The sequence below is a fragment of the Somniosus microcephalus genome, unplaced genomic scaffold (genome assembly GCF_052327205.1).
Source record: "Somniosus microcephalus isolate GS21.2 unplaced genomic scaffold, FLI_Smic_1.0 scaffold197, whole genome shotgun sequence".
In the NCBI taxonomy this organism is placed as follows: Eukaryota; Metazoa; Chordata; class Chondrichthyes; order Squaliformes; family Somniosidae; genus Somniosus; species Somniosus microcephalus.
Genome location: NW_028225384.1, coordinates 364669 through 392338, shown reverse-complemented (window position 1 = coordinate 392338; position 27670 = coordinate 364669). Strand labels below are relative to the sequence as shown.

General features: G+C 49.9%; 1 protein-coding gene across 5 annotated transcripts in view; it reads left to right on the top strand.

The window, feature by feature from the left end:
* The window catches only part of LOC147082064 (uncharacterized), a 109402-nt gene that overhangs the window by 48770 nt on the left and 32962 nt on the right, over positions 1-27670 (top strand). For all 5 annotated transcript variants that reach the window (XM_085980493.1, XM_085980490.1, XM_085980489.1 and 2 more), the window contains one exon: positions 7717-7883. In XM_085980493.1, the coding sequence (XP_085836619.1) occupies positions 7717-7883 (167 nt within the window). The remainder of the gene's footprint in view (positions 1-7716; positions 7884-27670) is intronic.

Sequence of the window (27670 nt, the reverse complement as noted above, 5' to 3'; positions counted from 1 at the left end):
CGAGATGTAAAAGCCGCAGTGTACACCGACGAGCTTGTTCACGATGCCTTTATCACAGGCCTCAGCTCCACTTACATCCGGCAAAGACTGCTGGAAAAAACGGGATTGGACCTGAAACAGGCTGCGGACACCGCGCGATCCCTGGATGTGGCCCAGAGAAACTCGGACGCCTACTCTTCAGCCCACGCCGCCACGTGTGCACCAAGGGCGCCGCCATCTTGGAAGGCACCTTCCCCGCCCGACACCGTCGGGGACCCTGCTCTCCCCCCAGAAGCCCTACGACAGCCGCGATGCGTCGGGGACCCAACTGCTACTTCTGCGGGCAGCCAAAGCACACCAGAAACCTGTGCCCGGCGAAAGGCACCACCTGCTTTAAGTGCGGTAAGAAGGGGCACTTCGGGAAGGTGTGCAGAGGGAACCCCGCCGGAAAACCAAAACCCGCCGCGTGTGCGCCGTGGGAGCAGCCATCTTGGACGCCATCTTGCCCGACCTCGTGGGGTCCGCCATCTTGTGAGCAGACAGCGTGGACGCCATCTTGTCTCGATCAGGGCCCTACAGTGGCATCGGTCACAGTGGACCAGACCAGGCCCCACCCGCTATCCAAATCAATGGTGGACATCGAGGTAAACGGGTGCCGGGTTAAATGTTTAATTGACAGCGGAAGCACGGAGAGTTTTATCCACCCTGAACTGGCACAACAACTCTCCCTAAAGGTGGTCCCTACTCGGGGTACCATCTCTATGGCTGATAAAACCCAGACATCGACCATTCTGGGTTACTGCACGGTACAATTGTCTGTTAACGGGACTGTATACGATAATTTTCAAGTATTAATCATGAAGAATCTATGCGCGAGCATGATCTTGGGCCTAGATTTCCAGTGCAACCACCAAAGCATCACGCTCAAGTACGGTGGGTCCCAGCCACCCCTCAGTGTGCGGCCTGGCTACCCTGAAGGTAAAGCCGCCTTCGCTATTCGCGAACCTTACCCCTAACTGCCGGCCAATAGCGACCAAAAGCAGGAGGTACAGCTGGGAGGACAGGCGGTTTATCGCGACCGAGGTAGACAGGCTCCTGAAAGAGCGCATTATTGAATGCAGCAATAGCCCGTGGCGCGCCCAAGTGGTGGTGGTAAGGGGTAGCGAGAAGAAACGGATGGTGATCGACTATAGCCAAACGATCAACAGGTGCACCCAACTAGACGCCTACCCGCTACCCCGCATATCAGAAATGGTGAACCAAATCGCCCAATACCGGGTGTTCTCCACCATCGACCTCAAGTCAGCGTACCACCAGCTCCCTATCAGACCAGAGGACCGCCCGTACACCGCCTTCGAGGCGAACGGACGCCTCTACCAATTCCTCAGAGTCCCCTTTGGGGTGACGAATGGGGTCTCGGTCTTCCAGAGGGAGATGGATCGCATGGTCGACCACCACTTGCAGGCAACCTTCCCCTACCTCGACAACGTCACCATCTGCGGTCACAACCAGCAGGATCACGACTCGAACCTCGAGAGGTTCCTGAAAACCGCACAAAAACTCAACCTCACCTACAACGAGGACAAGTGCATTTTCAACACCATGCGCCTCTGCATACTAGGCAGCGTGGTGGAGAATGGGGAAATCGGACCAGACCCCGACCGATTGCGCCCCCTATGGGAGCTGCCCCTGCCCAACACTCCCAAAGCCCTGAAAAGGTGCCTGGGGTTATTTTCTTATTATTCCCAATGGGTCCCCAACTACTCCGACAAAGCCCGCCCCCTCTTGAAAGCATCCTCTTTTCCGCTCTCTGCTGAGGCCCACGCCGCCTTCAAAAGCATTAAGCAGGATATTGAGCGGGCCACGCTACAGGCAGTGGACGAGAACACTCCATTTCAAGTGGAAAGTGATGCGTCTGACTTTGCCTTGGCGGCCACCCTCAACCAGGCGGGGCGGCCCGTAGCTTTCTTCTCGAGGACCCTCCAAGGGCCCGAGATCAGACACTCCTCCGTGGAAAAGGAGGCCCAAGCCATCGTGGAGGCAGTGCGCCACTGGCGCCACTACCTAGCCGGCAAACGCTTCACCCTACTTACCGACCAGCGGTCGGTAGCGTTTATGTTCAATAATAAACAGAGGGGGAAGATCAAAAATGATAAGATTCTTAGGTGGCGGATCGAGCTCTCCACCTTCGAGTATGACATCATTTACCGGCCAGGGGCCCTTAACGAATCCCCAGATGCCCTCTCACGAGGGATGTGTGCCAGCGCCACCGGGGATCGGCTACAGACCCTCCACAACGACCTCTGCCACCCAGGGGTCACGCGGCTGTTCCACTTCATAAAGTCCCGCAACTTACCCTACTCGATTGAGGAAGTTCGGTCTCTGACCAGGAACTGCCGCACTTGCGCTGAGTGCAAGCCTCGGTTCTACCACCCTGATAGAGCCCACTTAATCAAAGCTACACGGCCCTTTGAGCGGCTCAGCTTAGATTTCAAGGGCCCCCTCCCGTCCGTCGACTGCAATGTTTACTTCCTGAACATTGTGGACGAATACTCCCGGTTCCCATTCGCCTTCCCCTGCCCAGAAATGACCAGCGCCACGGTCATTAAATGCCTCAACAGCCTGTTCGGTATGCCGAGCTACATCCACACGGATAGGGGGGCGTCCTTCATGAGTGAAGAGCTACGCCAGTACATGCTGTCCAGGGGTATTGCCACGAGCCGTACCACCAGCTACAACCCCCGGGGTAACGGTCAAGTGGAGCGAGAGAACGGGACAGTATGGAAAGCAGTCACTCTAGCTCTAAGGACCAAGGGCCTCCCTATCTCCCGCTGGCAGGAAGTCCTCTCAGATGTGCTCCATTCGATACGGTCGCTATTGTGTACTGCCACTAATGCCACGCCTCATGAACGAATGTTTAGCTTTCCCCGGAAATCCACCTCCGGCGTATCCATGCCGTCATGGCTCTCCACCCCAGGTCCGGTATTCGTGCGAAGGCATGTGAGGGGCCATAAGACGGACCCTCTCGTGGAGCCAGTGCACCTACTCCACGCCAACCCCCAATACGCGTATGTTCGGCACGCCGACGGAAGGGAGGACACCGTGTCAATAAAAGACATCGCCCCAGCCGGTAACGACAACAACCACAGCAATAGCAGCAACAACGACCACAGCAACTCTTACCCACCCACTACTCTTTCATCACCCCCGGAAGAACATCGACCAACGGCACCCCCACCAACTACCCCTTCAACAACCCTGGCGGCACCCCCAGCAGAGACCCAGGAGGCCACCGGGGACACCCAGCCGACACCCGCGACACCACAACAGCCACGTCGGTCGCAGAGGACTACCAAACCCCCGAACAGACTAAATCTATAGAAGGGGTGAATGTGATGAAATATTCCATTCATCACTGCCTGTGACTGTGGTTGGTTTCAGGTTTCCCCTCACCATTGTATTGCCTGTGACTGTGGTTGGTTTCAGGTTTCTCCTCACCATTGTATTGTATATTGGAATGTATGGAATGTGTTGTATGTAGGGCTCCGCCCATACCTGGCCTCTATGTAAGCCAGCTCAGTCTGGCCTCATATCCAGTACTGCAGAGCTCCAGATGGAAGATACCTCTCTCCACTGCGTGTTATCTTCTAAGTTAATAAAAGCCTTGTTTTGTTCCGCTAACATCGAGTCTCGGGATTATTGAGGCACATCAGAGAGAGACAGTGACTCAGAGGATCAGAGTCACAGGTGGAGAGAGCACCTGAGTACTGGAACAGTCCAATAGATACCTGGTATTGGGGACTGTAAGGTGGAGAGAGACAGTGACTCAGAGGATCACAGTCTCATGTGGAGGAAGCCCCTGAGTACTGGAACTATCCACCTGAGCAGGACCTGAATGGATAGTTACCTCCCTGTTGTCAGTGGGACGAACATCCTTGACCCGTGTGACCACCTCTGGGAAGGAAAGGAAAGCCGACAATTGCCATGTTTGGAGCCAGTAACACGGATAGAAATACCTCTATAGAGGGACTATTAAGACTGAGGCACAAAACTAAGAAACCAGGCCTCAAGCTGTTGATCTCCGGATTGTTTACCACTGGGCTTCTTAAGGCGGGAAATATGAGGCTGGTCAATTTGCGGCTGAGGGCTGGAGCAGGAGGGAAGTGTTCACGTTCTTGGGGCACTAGAGTGTGTTCAGTTGGAAGGGCCGGGACGGCTGTGACCTTTACCGACCAACAATAATGGTTCTACAGAAAAGGTGAATGGAGCAGTTGGGGGGTATCGGGGGATGTGACTGGAGATTGGGAAATATCGGGATCTGAGACTAGAGGAAAGAGAATTTGAAGTCGGTGGAGTTAAAGTTGTGTTTATAAAAAGAAGAAACGGTGACAAGTCAACATTTCAAGTGTTGGAGCTAGTGTTGAGTGTTGTGTGTATGAGTGAACAAATCATTCCAAACATTCAGAAACATGAGAGATGTGATCTAGTATCTATAAGACGGGGCCTTGTTTTTCACAGGACTCAGAGGGAGATGTTTCTGGTGGTAACATTTTGAGGGAAGAGCAACAAATTTGTGGACGCCAGTATCAATAAAGAATTCTATGGCAATGCAAGAACAACAAGAACAAACTGGCGTTTATATAACGCCTTTAATGTTGAAAAACCTCTCGAGGTGCTTCACAGGAGGGTTACCAATCAGAATTTGAAACCGAGTCACAAGGTGATATTAGGACAGGTAAAGTTTAAGGAACATCTGAAAGGAGGAGAGCGAGAGAGAGAGGCGGAGAGGTTTAGAAGGTAATGTGTTCCAGGGAGCAATGCTAAGATGGAATCCGTATGTACACAGTTCAGCAATAGGAAGGGAGATAGCCCAATTCTCAGTGGATTTTACAGGTCAGCGAGCTGTGGAGGTGAGATAGAGGTGGGACTGGGGAAACTAGTTCTGACGGATGCAATTTTGGGGAGATACAAAATATTTCCTAAACTTTCTAAAAATGATGGTGGAAGTGAAGTTTTGATGTACTAGAGGAGGATGTGGGGCACAGTTAGAGATTACTGTAGAGAAGTATTTGGATCTGAGTAAAAAAGCCGAGGTGGAGAAGTCACTGGGCACAGAGATAATGCACACCAGACTGTTAGAGGAAGTCAGAGAGGAGATAGGAGGGACAGAGCACAGCATTTCAACCCAGGTTTAATATCAGACTGTTAGAGGAAGTCAGAGAGGTGATAGGAGGGACTGAGCACAGCATTTCAACCCAGGTTTAATATCAGACTGTTAGAGGAAGTCAGAGAGGTGATAGGAGGGACTGAGCACAGCATTTCAACCCAGAATCACAGAATCTACAGTGCAGATAGAGGCCATTTCGGCCCATCGAGCCTGCACCGACACATATCCCACCCTATCCCTGTAACCCCATGTATTTAATCCCCTAACACTAAGGGTCAATTTATCATAGCCAAATCAACCTAACCTGCACATCTTTGGACTGTGGGAGGAAACCGGAGCACCCGGAGGAAACCCACGCAGACACGGGGAGAATGTGCAAACTCCACACAGAGTGTCACCCGAGGCCAGATTTGAACCCGGGTCCCTGGCGCTGTGAGGCAACAGTACTAACCACTATGCCACCGTTTAATATCAGACTGTTAGAGGAAGTCAGAGAGGAGATAGGAGGGACTGAGCACAGCATTTCAACCCAGGTTTAATATCAGACTGTTAGAGGAAGTCAGAGAGGAGATAGGAGGGACTGAGCACAGCATTTCAACCCAGGTTTAATATCAGACTGTTAGAGGAAGTCAGAGAGGTGATAGGAGGGACTGAGCACAGCATTTCAACCCAGGTTTAATATCAGACTGTTAGAGGAAGTCAGAGAGGTGATAGGAGGGACTGAGCACAGCATTTCAACCCAGGTTTAATATCAGACTGTTAGAGGGAGTCAGAGAGGTGATAGGAGGGACTGAGCAGAGCATTTCAACCCAGGTTTAATATCAGACTGTTAGAGGAAGTCAGAGAGGTGATAGGAGGGACTGAGCACAGCATTTCAACCCAGGTTTAATATCAGACTGTTAGAGGAAGTCAGAGAGGTGATAGGAGGGACTGAGCACAGCATTTCAACCCAGGTTTAATATCAAAAATCTACAGGTAGGCTGAAGGAGCCCAAGTGATTCTGTTCTAATGTGGAGAGAGGATCAACCTGGTAACCAGAGACCATTGTGTAGAAACTCCTCAAATCTGTTAATCCAGGTCGAATTAGCGAGCATTTAGCGATGAAGATGATGATGCGGGGTGGCTGGAACGGATTAGCTGTAGAAAAGTTGTCTTTGACAATTTGACCTTTTGGTCCATCCAGACTTTCCCAGGCAATTGCGATGCTTTGTCAGAATTTGTTCTAGCTATCCCAAACCAAACCATGGGTGAGGTGAAAAACACAGGCCAATTTGGAGGATTAAAATAGGGGAAATTCCTCTCCGACCCATCTAGGCGATTGAAACTAGTCCAGCAGATCAATCTTGCACTGAATTCCCGGAAGTGTCTTCCTGTTGTAAGCGGTGATGTCCGCACCAAACAGGAACCGGTCCAGTTCTCACCTGAAGGAATTCACCGAGTCAGTGTCCACCGCCAGAGAAGGTATCCTGTTCCAGAGGTCGACTATTCTCTGGGAAAAGAACCACCTCCTGACAGCTAACGTAAATCTGGCCTTTCACAACTTAAAATGGTGACCCCTGGCCCTCCGTAAGCTATGTCATTGGAACAAACTGTTAAATGGAACACAATCGATTCCCTCCATCATCTTATAAACCTCAATCAGATCACCACTTAGTTTTTGCTTCTCTAAAGTGTAGAGTCCAAATTCTTAGCCTATCTTGATAACTAAGCTGCTTTATACTGGGAATTAGTCTAATGTCCCTCCTCTGCATCAGTTTCAAAGCCTCAATATCACCCACCTTATGTGGGGACCGTAACTGGACACAGTATTCCAAGTGAAGCCTTTACCAAAGTCTTGTACTAGGACAGAATAGGTCGTCTTATACCCTACTGTCCTATGAATACACCCCAATATCCCCTTTGTTCTAGCTATCACTTCACGACATTGCTCCTGTACCTTTAGAGATGTATCCACCAGAATACCCGGATCTTCCTTTCTCCCCCTTATTTAATGCCATGAAGGGTGTATGAATGTTGAGCACTCGCACTGCCCACAGGCATAACACGGCACTTATCCAAGCTAAACATCATTTGCCAGTCATGTGCCCAATCTCCCAACACATTAATACATAGATACATAGAAGATAGGAGCAGGAGTAGGCCATTCGGCCCTTCGTGCCTGCTCCGCCATTCGATGAGATCATGGCTGATCCTTTAATTCAGTATCCCGTCCCCGCCTTCTCTCCGTAACCCTTAACCCCTTTTGCCCGTAGAAATATATCTAATTCCCTCTTAAATATATTTAATGAGCTGGCGTACACTGCCCTCTGTGGCAATGAGTTCCACAGGTTCACCACTCTCTGAGTGAAGAAATTAAGATGTAGTTTTGTGGAGCCGTGACTATACAGGTTGATGGAATGTTGTACATGCGGTGTATGTGGGTTATCAGAAGGTGTTTGATAATATGGCTCACCGGAAGGTGTTTGATAATGTGGCTCACAGGAAGCTGTAGCCGTTTGGTATACGATGACATGTAGCTGCCTGGGTAGAAAGTGGATAATGTGTTTAGTTTTCTCCATTTGTGTTCACAGATCCGAACTCTACAATCACTGAGTTCTTGACAAAGTGCGACGATTACCAGCTGTTCCGGTTCACGAAATTCTACCAGGACAGACTGGAACAGGCGATTGAAGGAGGGGTGGATGGACTGAGCTCGTTGTTAACAAACGAGAGGCATTTCAGTGAACAAGAACATCGGGTAAGTGGGAGGGACACAGAATGAGTCTGGATTATCCAAACATCACAGAACTGACAGGATATCAGATCTTAGAATCACAGAATGTTACCGAAGAGAAACTCGTCAAATAGGAACTAAATAGATAAACTGAAAATATTGTGAATCTGAAACAATGATATGAAGAGGTGAAAATACCCAGCGGATCCGTCAGTATCTGTACAAAGGACAGGGGAACGGTTCGGGTATAATTCATTGTGGACTGAAAACAAAGGGAACAGTTTAAGTGGGACTGGGAAAAGGAGAGGCCAGAGGCAACAGACAGGAATTACAGGGAACGTCGTGAGTTTACTGACCTGGAAACTACTTAAAGTAAATGAAGGAAATGAGACATGACAAAAATCATCTGTGGAGTAAATGAGAGGCTTTTCAAGAACAGAAACACAATGGTTAAAATGTCTGAGACACGAACAGGAAAACTAACCCCCCAAAGAATGAGGATTGAAAACCCGACGCTGTGCAGGTTTTTCCTCCCCCTGCATCACCGGGAGTCAATTCCAACTTTGACAGAGACTCAATACTGGCGGTAGAACCTGTCCTGGAGCGTCACTCCCCGGGACAGCACTTAGAACATTACAGGCTGCTTGCTGTAATTTCCTTGTCAGTTACCTGTAATGGAACAGAACCAAATGGAAATGATAATCGGGCAGGGTGTTTAATGGACGGTCGGCCTGCTACCAACTTTCCCAGTCGATAATCTAGGAAATTTACTCTCATCCCAACCTCCTGCTCACTGCCCATTACTGTTAATATCCCACCTAGTTTAATCCCAACCTCCTGCTCACTGCCCATTACTGTTAATATCCCACCTAGTCTAATCCCAACCTCCTGCTCACTGCCCATTACTGTTAATATCCCACCTAGTCTAATCCCAACCTCCTGCTCACTGCCCATTACTGTTAATATCCCCCCTAGTCTAATCCCAACCTCCTGCTCACTGCCCATTACCGTTAATATCCCACCTAGTCTAATCCCAACCTCCTGCTCACTGCCCATTACTGTTAATACCCCACCTAGTCTAATCCCAACCTCCTGCTCACTGCCCATTACTGTTAATATCCCACGTAGTCTAATCCCAACCTCCTGCTCACTGCCCATTACTGTTAATATCCCCTCTAGTCTAATCCCAACCTCCTGCTCACTGCCCACTACCCTTAATATCCCCCCTAGTCTAATCCCAACCTCCTGCTCACTGCCCATTACTGTTAATATCCCACCTAGTCTAATCCCAACCTCCTGCTCACTGCCCACTACTGTTAATATCCCACGTAGTCTAATCCCAACCTCCTGCTCACTGCCCATTACTGTTAATATCCCACCTAGTCTAATCCCAACCTCCTGCTCACTGCCCATTACTGTTAATATCCCCTCTAGTCTAATCCCAACCTCCTGCTCACTGCCCATTACTGTTAATATCCCACCTAGTCTAATCCCAACCTCCTGCTCACTGCCCATTACTGTTAATATCCCACCTAGTCTAATCCCAACCTCCTGCTCACTGCCCATTACTGTTAATATCTCACCTAGTCTAATCCCAACCTCCTGCTCATTACCCATTACTGTTAATATCCCACCTAGTCTAATCCCAACCTCCTGCTCACTGCCCATTACTGTTAATATCCCACCTAGTCTAATCCCAACATCCTGCTCACTGCCCATTACTGTTAATATCCCCCCTAGTCTAATCCCACCTCCTGCTCACTGCCCATTACTGTTAATATCCCACCTAGTCTAATCCCAACCTCCTGCTCACTGCCCATTACTGTTAATATCCCACCTAGTCTAATCCCAACCTCCTGCTCACTGCCCATTACTGTTAATATCCCACCTAGTCTAATCCCAACCTCCTGCTCACTACCCATTACTGTTAATATCCCACCTAGTCTAATCCCAACCTCCTGCTCACTACCCATTACTGTTAATATCCCACCTAGTCTAATCCCAACCTCCTGCTCACTACCCATTACTGTTAATATCCCACCTAGTCTAATCCCAACCTCCTGCTCACTGCCCATTACTGTTAATATCCCACCTAGTCTAATCCCAACCTCCTGCTCACTGCCCATTACCGTTAATATCCCACCTAGTCTAATCCCAACCTCCTGCTCACTACCCATTACTGTTAATATCCCACCTAGTCTAATCCCAACCTCCTGCTCACTGCCCATTACCGTTAATATCCCACCTAGTCTAATCCCAACCCCCTGCTCACTACCCATTACTGTTAATATCCCACCTAGTCTAATCCCAACCTCCTGCTCACTGCCCATTACTGTTAATATCCCACCTAGTCTAATCCCAACCTCCTGCTCACTACCCATTACTGTTAATATCCCACCTAGTCTAATCCCAACCTCCTGCTCACTGCCCATTACTGTTAATATCCCACCTAGTCTAATCCCAACCTCCTGCTCACTGCCCATTACTGTTAATATCCCACCTAGTCTAATCCCAACCCCCTGCTCACTACCCATTACTGTTAATATCCCACCTAGTCTAATCCCAACCTCCTGCTCACTACCCATTTCCGTTAATATCCCACCTAGTCTAATCCCAACCTCCTGCTCACTGCCCATTACTGTTAATATCCCACCTAGTCTAATCCCAACCTCCTGCTCACTGCCCATTACTGTTAATATCCCACCTAGTCTAATCCCAACCTCCTGCTCACTGCCCATTACTGTTAATATCCCACCTAGTCTAATCCCAACCTCCTGCTCACTACCCATTACTGTTAATATCCCACCTAGTCTAATCCCAACCTCCTGCTCACTGCCCATTACTGTTAATATCCCACCTAGTCTAATCCCAACCTCCTGCTCACTACCCATTACTGTTAATATCCCACCTAGTCTAATCCCAACCTCCTGCTCACTACCCATTACTGTTAATATCCCACCTAGTCTAATCCCAACCTCCTGCTCACTGCCCATTACTGTTAATATCCCACCTAGTCTAATCCTAACCTCCTGCTCACTGCCCATTACTGTTAATATCCCACCTAGTCTAATCCCAACCTCCTGCTCACTACCCATTACCGTTAATATCCCACCTAGTCTAATCCCAACCCCCTGCTCACTACCCATTACTGTTAATATCCCACCTAGTCTAATCCCAACCTCCTGCTCACTACCCATTTCCGTTAATATCCCACCTAGTCTAATCCCAACCTCCTGCTCACTGCCCATTACTGTTAATATCCCACCTAGTCTAATCCCAACCTCCTGCTCACTGCCCATTACTGTTAATATCCCACCTAGTCTAATCCCAACCTCCTGCTCACTGCCCATTACTGTTAATATCTCACCTAGTCTAATCCCAACCTCCTGCTCACTACCCATTTCCGTTAATATCCCACCTAGTCTAATCCCAACCTCCTGCTCACTGCCCATTACTGTTAATATCCCACCTAGTCTAATCCCAACCTCCTGCTCACTACCCATTTCCGTTAATATCCCACCTAGTCTAATCCCACCTCCTGCTCACTGCCCATTACTGTTAATATCCCACCTAGTCTAATCCCAACCTCCTGCTCACTACCCATTACTGTTAATATCTCACCTAGTCTAATCGCAACCTCCTGCTCACTGCACATTACTGTTAATATCCCACCTAGTCTAATCCCAACCTCCTGCTCACTGCCCATTACCGTTAATATCCCACCTAGTCTAATCCCAACCCCCTGCTCACTACCCATTACTGTTAATATCCCACCTAGTCTAATCCCAACCTCCTGCTCACTACCCATTTCCGTTAATATCCCACCTAGTCTAATCCCAACCTCCTGCTCACTGCCCATTACTGTTAATATCCCACCTAGTCTAATCCCAACCTCCTGCTCACTGCCCATTACTGTTAATATCCCACCTAGTCTAATCCCAACCTCCTGCTCACTGCCCATTACTGTTAATATCTCACCTAGTCTAATCCCAACCTCCTGCTCACTACCCATTTCCGTTAATATCCCACCTAGTCTAATCCCAACCTCCTGCTCACTGCCCATTACTGTTAATATCCCACCTAGTCTAATCCCAACCTCCTGCTCACTGCCCATTACTGTTAATATCCCACCTAGTCTAATCCCAACCTCCTGCTCACTGCCCATTACTGTTAATATCCCACCTAGTCTAATCCCAACCTCCTGCTCACTACCCATTTCCGTTAATATCCCACCTAGTCTAATCCCAACCCCCTGCTCACTGCCCATTACTGTTAATATCCCACCTAGTCTAATCCCAACCTCCTGCTCACTGCCCATTACTGTTAATATCCCACCTAGTCTAATCCCAACCTCCTGCTCACTGCCCATTACTGTTAATATCCCACCTAGTCTAATCCCAACCTCCTGCTCACTGCCCATTACTGTTAATATCCCACCTAGTCTAATCCCAACCTCCTGCTCACTGCCCATTACTGTTAATATCCCACCTAGTCTAATCCCAACCTCCTGCTCACTGCCCATTACTGTTAATATCCCACCTAGTCTAATCCCAACCTCCTGCTCACTACCCATTTCCGTTAATATCCCACCTAGTCTAATCCCAACCTCCTGCTCACTGCCCATTACTGTTAATATCTCACCTAGTCTAATCCCAACCTCCTGCTCACTACCCATTTCCGTTAATATCCCACCTAGTCTAATCCCAACCTCCTGCTCACTGCCCATTACTGTTAATATCTCACCTAGTCTAATCCCAACCTCCTGCTCACTACCCATTTCCGTTAATATCCCACCTAGTCTAATCCCACCTCCTGCTCACTGCCCATTACTGTTAATATCCCACCTAGTCTAATCCCAACCTCCTGCTCACTACCCATTACTGTTAATATCTCACCTAGTCTAATCGCAACCTCCTGCTCACTGCCCATTACTGTTAATATCCCACCTAGTCTAATCCCAACCTCCTGCTCACTGCCCATTACCGTTAATATCCCACCTAGTCTAATCCCAACCCCCTGCTCACTACCCATTACTGTTAATATCCCACCTAGTCTAATCCCAACCTCCTGCTCACTACCCATTTCCGTTAATATCCCACCTAGTCTAATCCCAACCTCCTGCTCACTGCCCATTACTGTTAATATCCCACCTAGTCTAATCCCAACCTCCTGCTCACTGCCCACTACTGTTAATATCCCACGTAGTCTAATCCCAACCTCCTGCTCACTGCCCATTACTGTTAATATCCCACCTAGTCTAATCCCAACCTCCTGCTCACTGCCCATTACTGTTAATATCCCCTCTAGTCTAATCCCAACCTCCTGCTCACTGCCCATTACTGTTAATATCCCACCTAGTCTAATCCCAACCTCCTGCTCACTGCCCATTACTGTTAATATCCCACCTAGTCTAATCCCAACCTCCTGCTCACTGCCCATTACTGTTAATATCTCACCTAGTCTAATCCCAACCTCCTGCTCATTACCCATTACTGTTAATATCCCACCTAGTCTAATCCCAACCTCCTGCTCACTGCCCATTACTGTTAATATCCCACCTAGTCTAATCCCAACATCCTGCTCACTGCCCATTACTGTTAATATCCCCCCTAGTCTAATCCCACCTCCTGCTCACTGCCCATTACTGTTAATATCCCACCTAGTCTAATCCCAACCTCCTGCTCACTGCCCATTACTGTTAATATCCCACCTAGTCTAATCCCAACCTCCTGCTCACTGCCCGTTACTGTTAATATCCCACCTAGTCTAATCCCAACCTCCTGCTCACTGCCCATTACTGTTAATATCCCACTTAGTCTAATCCCAACCTCCTGCTCACTGCCCATTACTGTTAATATCCCACCTAGTCTAATCCCAACCTCCTGCTCACTGCCCATTACTGTTAATATCCCACCTAGTCTAATCCCAACCTCCTGCTCACTGCCCATTACTGTTAATATCCCACGTAGTCTAATCCCAACCTCCTGCTCACTGCCCATTACTGTTAATATCCCACTTAGTCTAATCCCAACCTCCTGCTCACTGCCCATTACTGTTAATATCCCACCTAGTCTAATCCCAACCTCCTGCTCACTGCCCATTACTGTTAATATCCCACCTAGTCTAATCCCAACCTCCTGCTCACTGCCCATTACTGTTAATATCCCACCTAGTCTAATCCCAACCTCCTGCTCACTGCCCATTACTGTTAATATCCCACTTAGTCTAATCCCAACCTCCTGCTCACTGCCCATTACTGTTAATATCCCACCTAGTCTAATCCCAACCTCCTGCTCACTGCCCATTACTGTTAATATCCCACCTAGTCTAATCCCAACCTCCTGCTCACTGCCCGTTACTGTTAATATCCCACCTAGTCTAATCCCAACCTCCTGCTCACTGCCCATTACTGTTAATATCCCACCTAGTCTAATCCCAACCTCCTGCTCACTGCCCATTACTGTTAATATCCCACCTAGTCTAATCCCAACCTCCTGCTCACTGCCCATTACTGTTAATATCCCACCTAGTCTAATCCCAACCTCCTGCTCACTGCCCATTACTGTTAATATCCCACCTAGTCTAATCCCAACCTCCTGCTCACTGCCCATTACTGTTAATATCTCACCTAGTCTAATCCCAACCTCCTGCTCACTACCCATTTCCGTTAATATCCCACCTAGTCTAATCCCAACCTCCTGCTCACTGCCCATTACTGTTAATATCCCACCTAGTCTAATCCCAACCTCCTGCTCACTGCCCATTACTGTTAATATCCCACCTAGTCTAATCCCAACCTCCTGCTCACTGCCCATTACTGTTAATATCCCACCTAGTCTAATCCCAACCTCCTGCTCACTACCCATTTCCGTTAATATCCCACCTAGTCTAATCCCAACCTCCTGCTCACTGCCCATTACTGTTAATATCCCACCTAGTCTAATCCCAACCTCCTGCTCACTGCCCATTACTGTTAATATCCCACCTAGTCTAATCCCAACCTCCTGCTCACTGCCCATTACTGTTAATATCCCACCTAGTCTAATCCCAACCTCCTGCTCACTACCCATTACTGTTAATATCCCACCTAGTCTAATCCCAACCGCCTGCTCACTACTGTTAATATCCCACCTAATCTAATCCCAACCTCCTGCTCACTGCCCATTACTGTTAATATCCCAACCTCCTGCTCACTGCCCATTACTGTTAATATCCCACCTAGTCTAATCCCAACCTCCTGCTCACTGCCCATTACTGTTAATATCTCACCTAGTCTAATCCCAACCTCCTGCTCACTGCCCATTACTGTTAATATCCCACCTAGTCTAATCCCAACCTCCTGCTCACTGCCCATTACTGTTAATATCCCACCTAGTCTAATCCCAACCTCCTGCTCACTGCCCATTACCGTTAATATCCCACCTAGTCTAATCCCAACCTCCTGCCCACTACTGTTAATATCCCACCTAATCTAATCCCAACCTCCTGCTCACTGCCCATTACTGTTAATATCCCACCTAGTCTAATCCCAACCTCCTGCTCACTGCCCATTACCGTTAATATCCCACCTAGTCTAATCCCAACCTCCTGCTCACTGCTCATTACTGTTAATATCCCACCTAGTCTAATCCCAACCTCCTGCTCACTGCCCACTACTGTTAATATCCCAGCTAGTCTAATCCCAACCTCCTGCTCACTGCCCATTACTGTTAATATCCCACCTAGTCTAATCCCAACCTCCTGCTCACTGCCCATTACTGTTAATATCCCACCTAGTCTAATCCCAACCTCCTGCTCACTGCCCATTACTGTTAATATCCCACCTAGTCTAATCCCAACCTCCTGCTCACTACCCATTACTGTTAATATCCCACGTAGTCTAATCCCAACCTCCTGCTCACTACCCATTACTGTTAATATCCCAGCTAGTCTAATCCCAACCTCCTGCTCACTACCCATTACTGTTAATATCCCAGCTAGTCTAATCCCAACCTCCTGCTCACTGCCCATTACTGTTAATATCCCACCTAGTCTAATCCCAACCTCCTGCTCAATGCCCATTACTGTTAATATCCCACCTAGTCTAATCCCAACCTCCTGCTCACTGCCCATTACTGTTAATATCCCACCTAGTCTAATCCCAACCTCCTGCTCACTGCCCATTACTGTTAATATCCCACCTAGTCTAATCCCAACCTCCTGCTCACTACCCATTACTGTTAATATCCCACCTAGTCTAATCCCAACCACCTGCTCACTGCCCATTACTGTTAATATCCCCCCTAGTCTAATCCCAACCTCCTGCTCACTACCCATTACCGTTAATATCCCACCTAGTCTAATCACAACCTCCTGCTCACTGCCCATTACCGTTAATATCCCACCTAGTCTAATCCCAACCTCCTGCTCACTGCCCATTACTGTTAATATCCCACCTAGTCTAATCACAACCTCCTGCTCACTGCCCATTACCGTTAATATCCCACCTAGTCTAATCCCAACCTCCTGCTCACTGCCCATTACTGTTAATATCCCCCCTAGTCTAATCCCAACCTCCTGCTCACTACCCATTACTGTTAATATCCCACCTAGTCTAATCACAACCTCCTGCTCACTGCCCATTACTGTTAATATCCCACCTAGTCTAATCCCAACCTCCTGCTCACTACCCATTACCGTTAATATCCCACCTAGTCTAATCCCAACCTCCTGCTCACTGCCCATTACCGTTAATATCCCACCTAGTCTAATCCCAACCTCCTGCTCACTGCCCATTACTGTTAATATCCCACCTAGTCTAATCACAACCTCCTGCTCACTGCCCATTACCGTTAATATCCCACCTAGTCTAATCCCAACCTCCTGCTCACTACCCATTACTGTTAATATCCCACCTAGTCTAATCCCAACCTCCTGCTCACTGCCCATTACTGTTAATATCCCACCTAGTCTAATCCCAACCTCCTGCTCACTACCCATTACTGTTAATATCCCACCTAGTCTAATCCCAACCTCCTGCTCACTGCCCATTACTGTTAATATCCCACCTAGTCTAATCCCAACCTCCTGCTCACTGCCCATTACTGTTAATATCCCACCTAGTCTAATCCCAACCTCCTGCTCACTGCCCATTACTGTTAATATCCCACCTAGTCTAATCCCAACCTCCTGCTCACTACCCATTTCCGTTAATATCCCACCTAGTCTAATCCCAACCTCCTGCTCACTGCCCATTACTGTTAATATCTCACCTAGTCTAATCCCAACCTCCTGCTCACTACCCATTTCCGTTAATATCCCACCTAGTCTAATCCCAACCTCCTGCTCACTGCCCATTACTGTTAATATCTCACCTAGTCTAATCCCAACCTCCTGCTCACTACCCATTTCCGTTAATATCCCACCTAGTCTAATCCCACCTCCTGCTCACTGCCCATTACTGTTAATATCCCACCTAGTCTAATCCCAACCTCCTGCTCACTACCCATTACTGTTAATATCTCACCTAGTCTAATCGCAACCTCCTGCTCACTGCCCATTACTGTTAATATCCCACCTAGTCTAATCCCAACCTCCTGCTCACTGCCCATTACCGTTAATATCCCACCTAGTCTAATCCCAACCCCCTGCTCACTACCCATTACTGTTAATATCCCACCTAGTCTAATCCCAACCTCCTGCTCACTACCCATTTCCGTTAATATCCCACCTAGTCTAATCCCAACCTCCTGCTCACTGCCCATTACTGTTAATATCCCACCTAGTCTAATCCCAACCTCCTGCTCACTGCCCACTACTGTTAATATCCCACGTAGTCTAATCCCAACCTCCTGCTCACTGCCCATTACTGTTAATATCCCACCTAGTCTAATCCCAACCTCCTGCTCACTGCCCATTACTGTTAATATCCCCTCTAGTCTAATCCCAACCTCCTGCTCACTGCCCATTACTGTTAATATCCCACCTAGTCTAATCCCAACCTCCTGCTCACTGCCCATTACTGTTAATATCCCACCTAGTCTAATCCCAACCTCCTGCTCACTGCCCATTACTGTTAATATCTCACCTAGTCTAATCCCAACCTCCTGCTCATTACCCATTACTGTTAATATCCCACCTAGTCTAATCCCAACCTCCTGCTCACTGCCCATTACTGTTAATATCCCACCTAGTCTAATCCCAACATCCTGCTCACTGCCCATTACTGTTAATATCCCCCCTAGTCTAATCCCAACCTCCTGCTCACTGCCCATTACTGTTAATATCCCACCTAGTCTAATCCCAACCTCCTGCTCACTGCCCATTACTGTTAATATCCCACTTAGTCTAATCCCAACCTCCTGCTCACTGCCCATTACTGTTAATATCCCACCTAGTCTAATCCCAACCTCCTGCTCACTGCCCATTACTGTTAATATCCCACCTAGTCTAATCCCAACCTCCTGCTCACTGCCCATTACTGTTAATATCCCACCTAGTCTAATCCCAACCTCCTGCTCACTGCCCATTACTGTTAATATCCCACTTAGTCTAATCCCAACCTCCTGCTCACTGCCCATTACTGTTAATATCCCACCTAGTCTAATCCCAACCTCCTGCTCACTGCCCATTACTGTTAATATCCCACCTAGTCTAATCCCAACCTCCTGCTCACTGCCCGTTACTGTTAATATCCCACCTAGTCTAATCCCAACCTCCTGCTCACTGCCCATTACTGTTAATATCCCACCTAGTCTAATCCCAACCTCCTGCTCACTGCCCATTACTGTTAATATCCCACCTAGTCTAATCCCAACCTCCTGCTCACTACCCATTACTGTTAATATCCCACCTAGTCTAATCCCAACCTCCTGCTCACTACCCATTACTGTTAATATCCCACCTAGTCTAATCCCAACCTCCTGCTCACTACTGTTAATATCCCACCTAATCTAATCCCAACCTCCTGCTCACTGCCCATTACTGTTAATATCCCAACCTCCTGCTCACTGCCCATTACTGTTAATATCCCACCTAGTCTAATCCCAACCTCCTGCTCACTGCCCATTACTGTTAATATCCCACCTAGTCTAATCCCAACCTCCTGCTCACTGCCCATTACTGTTAATATCCCACCTAGTCTAATCCCAACCTCCTGCTCACTACCCATTACTGTTAATATCCCACGTAGTCTAATCCCAACCTCCTGCTCACTACCCATTACTGTTAATATCCCAGCTAGTCTAATCCCAACCTCCTGCTCACTACCCATTACTGTTAATATCCCAGCTAGTCTAATCCCAACCTCCTGCTCACTGCCCATTACTGTTAATATCCCACCTAGTCTAATCCCAACCTCCTGCTCAATGCCCATTACTGTTAATATCCCACCTAGTCTAATCCCAACCTCCTGCTCACTGCCCATTACTGTTAATATCCCACCTAGTCTAATCCCAACCTCCTGCTCACTGCCCATTACTGTTAATATCCCACCTAGTCTAATCCCAACCTCCTGCTCACTACCCATTACTGTTAATATCCCACCTAGTCTAATCCCAACCACCTGCTCACTGCCCATTACTGTTAATATCCCCCCTAGTCTAATCCCAACCTCCTGCTCACTACCCATTACCGTTAATATCCCACCTAGTCTAATCACAACCTCCTGCTCACTGCCCATTACCGTTAATATCCCACCTAGTCTAATCCCAACCTCCTGCTCACTGCCCATTACTGTTAATATCCCACCTAGTCTAATCACAACCTCCTGCTCACTGCCCATTACCGTTAATATCCCACCTAGTCTAATCCCAACCTCCTGCTCACTGCCCATTACTGTTAATATCCCCCCTAGTCTAATCCCAACCTCCTGCTCACTACCCATTACTGTTAATATCCCACCTAGTCTAATCACAACCTCCTGCTCACTGCCCATTACTGTTAATATCCCACCTAGTCTAATCCCAACCTCCTGCTCACTACCCATTACCGTTAATATCCCACCTAGTCTAATCCCAACCTCCTGCTCACTGCCCATTACCGTTAATATCCCACCTAGTCTAATCCCAACCTCCTGCTCACTGCCCATTACTGTTAATATCCCACCTAGTCTAATCACAACCTCCTGCTCACTGCCCATTACCGTTAATATCCCACCTAGTCTAATCCCAACCTCCTGCTCACTACCCATTACTGTTAATATCCCACCTAGTCTAATCCCAACCTCCTGCTCACTGCCCATTACTGTTAATATCCCACCTAGTCTAATCCCAACCTCCTGCTCACTACCCATTTCTGTTAATATCCCACCTAGTCTAATCCCAACCTCCTGCTCACTACCCATTACTGTTAATATCCCACGTAGTCTAATCCCAACCTCCTGCTCACTGCCCATTACCGTTAATATCCCACCTCGTCTAATCCCAACCTCCTGCTCACTGCCCATTACTGTTAATATCCCACCTAGTCTAATCCCAACCTCCTGCTCACTGCCCATTACCGTTAATATCCCACCGAGTCTAATCCCAACCTCCTGCTCACTGCCCATTACTGTTAATATCCCACCTAGTCTAATCCCAACCTCCTGCTCACTGCCCATTACTGTTAATATCCCACCTAGTCTAATCCCAACCTCCTGCTCACTGCCCATTACTGTTAATATCCCACCTAGTCTAATCCCAACCTCCTGCTCACTGCCCATTACTGTTAATATCCCACCTAGTCTAATCCCAACCTCCTGCTCACTGCCCATTACTGTTAATATCCCACGTAGTCTAATCCCACCACCTGTTGACCACATTAAGGTTAGTATCCCAGTCAGTCCAGGTGCAATCTTCTGTTCACTCCCCACACTCCAACATTCCTTTCTATCCACGCAGCAATAGAAATAGATTTTAGCAAATAAATGTCCACTTGCTTCCACCATAGCTAGTGGGATTGAATTCTGCTTTCTAACCACCGCATGTGTAATTACATTTATCAACCTTCACCCCAATTCTTTGAATTAGCCTAAATATGTGCCCTCTGGGCAATCAGTGGAAATATCAGTAAATATTTATTTGATCAGAACTCCTCACTTAACCTGCTCACCTCTCGTGGAATGAGCCCAACGTTCTCAAATCGCACTCTCTAACGGTAACTCCACATCCCTGGTAACATCCTCGTGCAATTGCACGCCAGTTTTTTCCACTGCTTTTACATCCTATAAATGGAGTGTCCAAACCTGTACACAACTGGGTAAATTACCAGCCCCTGTGCTCTTGGTGAGGGACGTCACTCCCCAGGGGGAACATGAGGAAATTGAGATTTCTCAGTCTGTAATTACCAGCCCCTGTGCTCTTGGTGTGGGACGTCACTCCCCAGGGGGAACATGAGGAAATTGAGATTACTCAGTCTGTAATTACCTGCCCCTGTGCTCCTGGTGTGGGACGTCACTCCCCAGGGGGAACATGAGGAAATTGAGATTACTCAGTCTGTAATTACCTGCCCCTGTGCTCCTGGTGTGGGACGTCACTCCCCAGGGGGAACATGAGGAAATTGAGATTTCTGAGTCTGTAATTACCTGCCCCTGTGCTCTTGGTGTGGGACGTCACTCCCCAGGGGGAACATGAGGAAATTGAGATTTCTGAGTCTGTAATTACCGGCCCCTGTGCTCCTGGTGTGGGACGTCACTCCCCAGGGGGAACATGAGGAAATTGAGATTTCTGAGTCTGTAATTAGCTGCCCCTGTGCTCTTGGTGTGGGACGTCACTCCCCGGGGGGAACATGGGGAAATTGAGATTTCTCAGTCTGTAATTACCTGCCCCTGTGCTCTTGGTGTGGAACGTCACTCCCCAGGGGGGAACATGAGGAAATTGAGATTTCTCAGTCTGTAATTACCTGCCCCTGTGCTCTCGGTGTGGGACGTCACTCCCCAGGGGGAACATGAGGAAATTGAGATTTCTCAGTCTGTAATTACCTGCCCCTGTGCTCTCGGTGTGGGACGTCACTCCCCAGGGGGAACATGAGGAAATTGAGATTTCTCAGTCTGTAATTACCAGCCCCTGTGCTCTCGGTGTGGGACGTCACTCCCCAGGGGGAACATGAGGAAATTGAGATTACTCAGCCTGTAATTACCAGCCCCTGTGCTCTTGGTGTGGGACGTCACTCCCCAGGGGGGAACATGGGGAAATTGAGATTTCTCAGTCTGTAATTACCGGCCCCTGTGCTCTTGGTGTGGGACGTCGCTCCCCAGGGGGGAACATGAGGAAATTGAGATTTCTCAGTCTGTAATTACCTGCCCCTGTGCACTTGGTGTGGGACGTCACTCCCCAGGGGGAACATGAGGAAATTGAGATTACTCAGTCTGTAATTACCTGCCCCTGTGCTCTTGTAGTGGGACGTCACTCCCCAGGGGGAACATGAGGAAATTGAGATTTCTCAGTCTGTAATTACCTGCCCCTGTGCTCTCGGTGTGGGACGTCACTCCCCAGGGGGAACATGAGGAAATTGAGATTTCTCAGTCTGTAATTACCTGCCCCTGTGCTCTCGGTGTGGGACGTCACTCCCCAGGGGGGAACATGAGGAAATTGAGATTTCTGAGTCTGTAATTACCAGCCCCTGTGCTCTTGGTGTGGGATGTCACTCCCCAGGGGGAACATGAGGAAATTGAGATTTCTCAGTCTGTAATTACCTGCCCCTGTGCTCTTGGTGAGGGACGTCACTCCCCAGGGGGAACATGAGGAAATTGAGATTTCTGAGTCTGTAATTACCAGCCCCTGTGCTCCTGGTGTGGGACGTCACTCCCCAGGGGGAACATGAGGAAATTGAGATTTCTGAGTCTGTAATTACCTGCCCCTGTGCTCTTGGTGTGGGACGTCACTCCCCAGGGGGAACATGAGGAAATTGAGATTTCTGAGTCTGTAATTACCGGCCCCTGTGCTCCTGGTGTGGGACGTCACTCCCCAGGGGGAACATGAGGAAATTGAGATTTCTGAGTCTGTAATTAGCTGCCCCTGTGCTCTTGGTGTGGGACGTCACTCCCCGGGGGGAACATGGGGAAATTGAGATTTCTCAGTCTGTAATTACCTGCCCCTGTGCTCTTGGTGTGGAACGTCACTCCCCAGGGGGGAACATGAGGAAATTGAGATTTCTCAGTCTGTAATTACCTGCCCCTGTGCTCTTGGTGTGGGACGTCACTCCCCAGGGGGAACATGAGGAAATTGAGATTTCTCAGTCTGTAATTACCTGCCCCTGTGCTCTCGGTGTGGGACGTCACTCCCCAGGGGGAACATGGGGAAATTGAGATTTCTCAGTCTGTAATTACCTGCCCCTGTGCTCTTGGTGTAGGACGTCACTCCCCAGGGGGGAACATGAGGAAATTGGGATTTCTCAGTCTGTTGTGCTCCTGGTGTGGGACGTCACTCCCCAGGGGGAACATGAGGAAATTGAGATTTCTCAGTCTGTAATTACCGGCCCCTGTGCTCTCGGTGTGGGACGTCACTCCCCAGGGGGGAACATGGGGAAATTGAGATTTCTCAGTCTGTGATTACCTGCCCCTGTGCTCTCGGTGTGGGACGTCACTCCCCAGGAGGAACATGAGGAAATTGAGATTACTCAGTCTGCAATTACCTGCCCCGTGTTCTTGGTGTGGGACGTCACTCCCCAGGGGGAACATGAGGAAATTGAGATTTCTCAGTCTGTAATTACCGGCCCCTGTGTGCTTGGTGTGGGACGTCACTCCCCAGGGGGAACATGAGGAAATTGAGATTACTCAGTCTGTAATTACCGGCCCCTGTGCTCTCGGTGTGGGATGTCACTCCCCAGGGGGAACATGAGGAAATTGAGATTTCTCAGTCTGTAATTACCTGCCCCTGTGCTCCTGGTGTGGGACGTCACTCCCCAGGGGGAACATGAGGAAATTGAGATTACTCAGTCTGTAATTACCGGCCCCTGTGCTCTCGGTGTGGGACGTCACTCCCCAGGGGGAACATGAGGAAATTGAGATTTCTCAGTCTGTAATTACCTGCCCCTGTGCTCTTGGTGTGGAACATCACTCCCCAGGGGGGAACATGAGGAAATAGAGATTACTCAGTCTGTAATTACCTGCCCCTGTGCTCTTGGTGTGGGACGTCACTCCCCAGGGGGGAACATGAGGAAATTGAGATTACTCAGTCTGTAATTACCTGCCCCTGTGCTCTTGGTGTGGAACGTCACTCCCCAGGGGGAACATGGGGAAATTGAGATTACTCAGTCTGTAATTACCAGCCCCTGTGCTCTTGGTGTGGGACGTCACTCCCCAGGGAGAACATGGGGAAATTGAGATTTCTCAGTCTGTAATTACCTGCCCCTGTGCTCTTGGTGTGGGACGTCACTCCCCAGGGGGGAACATGAGGAAATTGAGATTTCTCAGTCTGTAATTACCTGCCCCTGTGCTCTTGGTGTGGGACGTCACTCCCCAGGGGGAACATGAGGAAATTGAGATTATTCTGTCTGTAATTACCTGCCCCTGTGCTCTCGGTGTGGGACGTCACTCCCCAGGGGGGAACATGAGGAAATTGAGATTTCTCAGTCTGTAATTACCTGCCCCTGTGCTCCTGGTGTGGGACGTCACTCCCAGGGGGAACATGGGGAAATTGAGATTACTCAGTCTGTGATTACCTGCCCCTGTGCTCTTGGTGTGGGATGTCACTCCCCAGGGGGAACATGAGGAAATTGAGATTACTCAGTCTGTAATTACCTGCCCCTGTGCTCTTGGTGTGGGACATCACTCCCCAAGGGGAACATGGGGAAATTGAGATTTCTCTGTCTGTAATTACCTGCCCCTGTGCTCTTGGTGTGGGACGTCACTCCCCAGGGGGGAACATGAGGAAATTGAGATTTCTCAGTCTGTAATTACCTGCCCCTGTGCTCTTGGTGTGGGACGTCACTCCCCAGGGGGAACATGAGGAAATTCAGATTTCTCAGTCTGTAATTACCTGCCCCTGTGCTCTCGGTGTGGGACGTCACTCCCCAGGGGGGAACATGAGGAAATTGAGATTTCTCAGTCTGTAATTACCTGCCCCTGTGCTCCTGGTGTGGGACGTCACTCCCAGGGGGAACATGAGGAAATTCAGATTTCTCAGTCTGTAATTACCTGCCCCTGTGCTCTTGGTGTGGGACGTCACTCCCCAGGGGGAACATGAGGAAATTGAGATTTCTCAGTCGGGATTTTCCATCCGCTCACTTTAATGGTTTGGTTTCTGCACCATTTTGTTCACGGACTGAGTGACTGGGGGATAAATTAGTGATAGTTTTGTGGCGTTGCCACATTGGGGAAACACTGTGTGTATGTCGATAAACCTGAATAATCCCCTTTTAACTGCTGTATTCCCCTCCCCCCGCAAGACAGTTGCAAGCTGAGAGGAATAAGGCACGTTCAGACTTGCCTGGTTTTCCTTCTCTCAGCAGCAATCAGGTTCCAGCAGGTGACCAATCCGTGAGTCATCACAGGCTCGCAGGCTTCACGAATTCAGTACTGTATTGTGAGAGTTGGAGTAAAGACCTATTTCTTGTAGCTCGCTGTGTTGCCTATTTCTTTACGCGGGAGACCGTAGTCCCCCACATTGGTGACCCCGAATGTCGGCGGCCGAAGCCCCCGACTCACGCAGCCCTACAGAGGCCAGCAATGACCCGATGGCAACCAGCAGCAGCCTGATGTCGGCCGGCGCCGCGTCCTTGAAGCTCCCCACCTTCTGGGAACACCAAGCATCAGCTTGGTTCGCGCACTCGGAGGCCCAATTCACCCTTCGCAGGGTTCAAGACGATCAAGAAAGGTACCTCCACGTAGTCTCAGCACTAGCAAGCTCTACCGCCGCCGAAGTTCTCGACCTGCTGGGGAACCCACCACAGACCGGCAAGTACTCAACCATTAAGGGCTGCTTGCTGCAGGCTTACGGCCTGTCCAGGGAGGAGAGGGCCCGCAAGCTTCTCTCACTACCAGGCCTCGGCGATTCTACCCCGACCCAGTTGATGAGCCGGATGCTTGCGCTCCTGGGCTCTGAACCGCACTGCTTCTTGTTTCGGGCCCTTTTCCTCAGCCTGCTTCCTCAGCAGGTACAGACTGCCCTCGCGGGGTCCCCGATCACGGACTGCGTACAACTGGCAGCCGCCGCGGACAATGTCTTCGCCGTCGCCCAACTCGGCTGTGCAGCCGCGAGGCTCCCCGACACCACCGAGCGCGTGCCGCCACGCCAGGCCGCAGAACTATGCTATTACCACGCGCGTTTCGGCCACAAGGCCCAACGCTGCAGAGCACCCTGCTCTTTCGATCAAACCAAGATGGCCACCCGGCCCAACGCACCAGCCCCGCGCCGCCACCTAGGCCCGCTCGACCGCACCCCCGCCGCCACGATGGCCATCGGCACCGCAGGTAAACTGCTGTACATAACCGACTCTCTTTCAGGGCGCAGATTCCTTTACGACACCGGAGCCCAATGCAGCGTAATTCCTGCCTCCCAGCTCGACATCCAGGCAGGCCGCAGCGGCCCACCCCTCGTGGCGGCAAATGGCGTGGCCATTGCTACTTTCGGAAAGCGACTGGCCGAGGTTTGTTTCAACGGCCAGCGATTTACGTGGGATTTCGTGACGGCCTCGGTGGCACATCCCTTGCTGGGCGCCGATTTTCTTTGCGCCCACGGACTCCTGATCGACGTCCGCGACAGGCGCCTGATCGACGCAGCAACTTTCGCTTCACTGGCCTGCCAGCAGAGCAACAGCCCGGCCCTCGTCGGGTCCTGCTCCGCCCCGGCGCATGACGACTACGCCCGCCTACTTGCAGATTTCCCGAGGCTCACACAACCGACCTTCTCAGCCGCGGCAGCCAAGCATGGGGTCGAGCACCACATCGCCACTATGGGACCACCAGTGTTCGCTCGAGCCAGACGCCTGGACCCAGCCAAGATGGCGGCCAAGGAAGAATTCGCCACGATGGAAAAACTGGGCATCATCCGCCGCTCGAACAGCCCTTGGTCGTCCCCCCTCCACATTGTGCCCAAGCCGGGCGGTGGCTGGCGCCCCTGCGGCGACTACAGACGGCTCAACGATGCCACCACGCCCGATAGATACCCCATTCCGCACATCCAAGACTTCTCTGCACACCTAGCAGGAAAGTCCGTCTTTTCCAAGGTCGACCTGATTCGCGGCTACCATCAGGTCCCCGTCCACCACGCAGACGTCCAGAAGACGGCGGTCATCACCCCCTTCGGACTGTTCGAGTTCCTGCGCATGCCCTTCGGGCTCAAGAACGCCGCACAGGCCTTCCAACGGCTCATGGATTCCGTCCTACGGGACCTGAGCTTCCTGTTCGTCTATCTGGACGATATCCTCGTGGCCAGCACCAGCAAGGCCGAGCACATCGCGCATTTGCGCTCCCTTTTCCAGCGCCTCAGCCAACACGGGCTAATCGTCAACCCGGCCAAATGCCAGTTCGGAGCAGCCCAAATTGACATTCTCGGCCACAGAATCTCGCCAAGGGGAGCCATTCCCCTACTTTCCAAGGTGCAGGCGGTGGCGGACTTTCCCGAGCCCACCTCGGTCAAGGCGCTGCAGAAAGTTTTGGGGATGGTCAATTTCTATCACCGGTTCGTGCCCAAGGCTGCCGCACTCATGCGCCCCCTCTACAAAGCCACCAGGGGCAAAACGGGCAAAGAGCAACTCACCTGGTCCAGCGAGATGGTGACAGCCTTCCACCAGACCAAAAGCGCCTTGGCCAACGCCACACTACTGGCCCACCCCATCCCAGGCGCCAAGACCGCCCTCACCACGGATGCCTCGGATTGCGCCGTCCAGCAACAGCCGACAGCTGCGGAAGATCG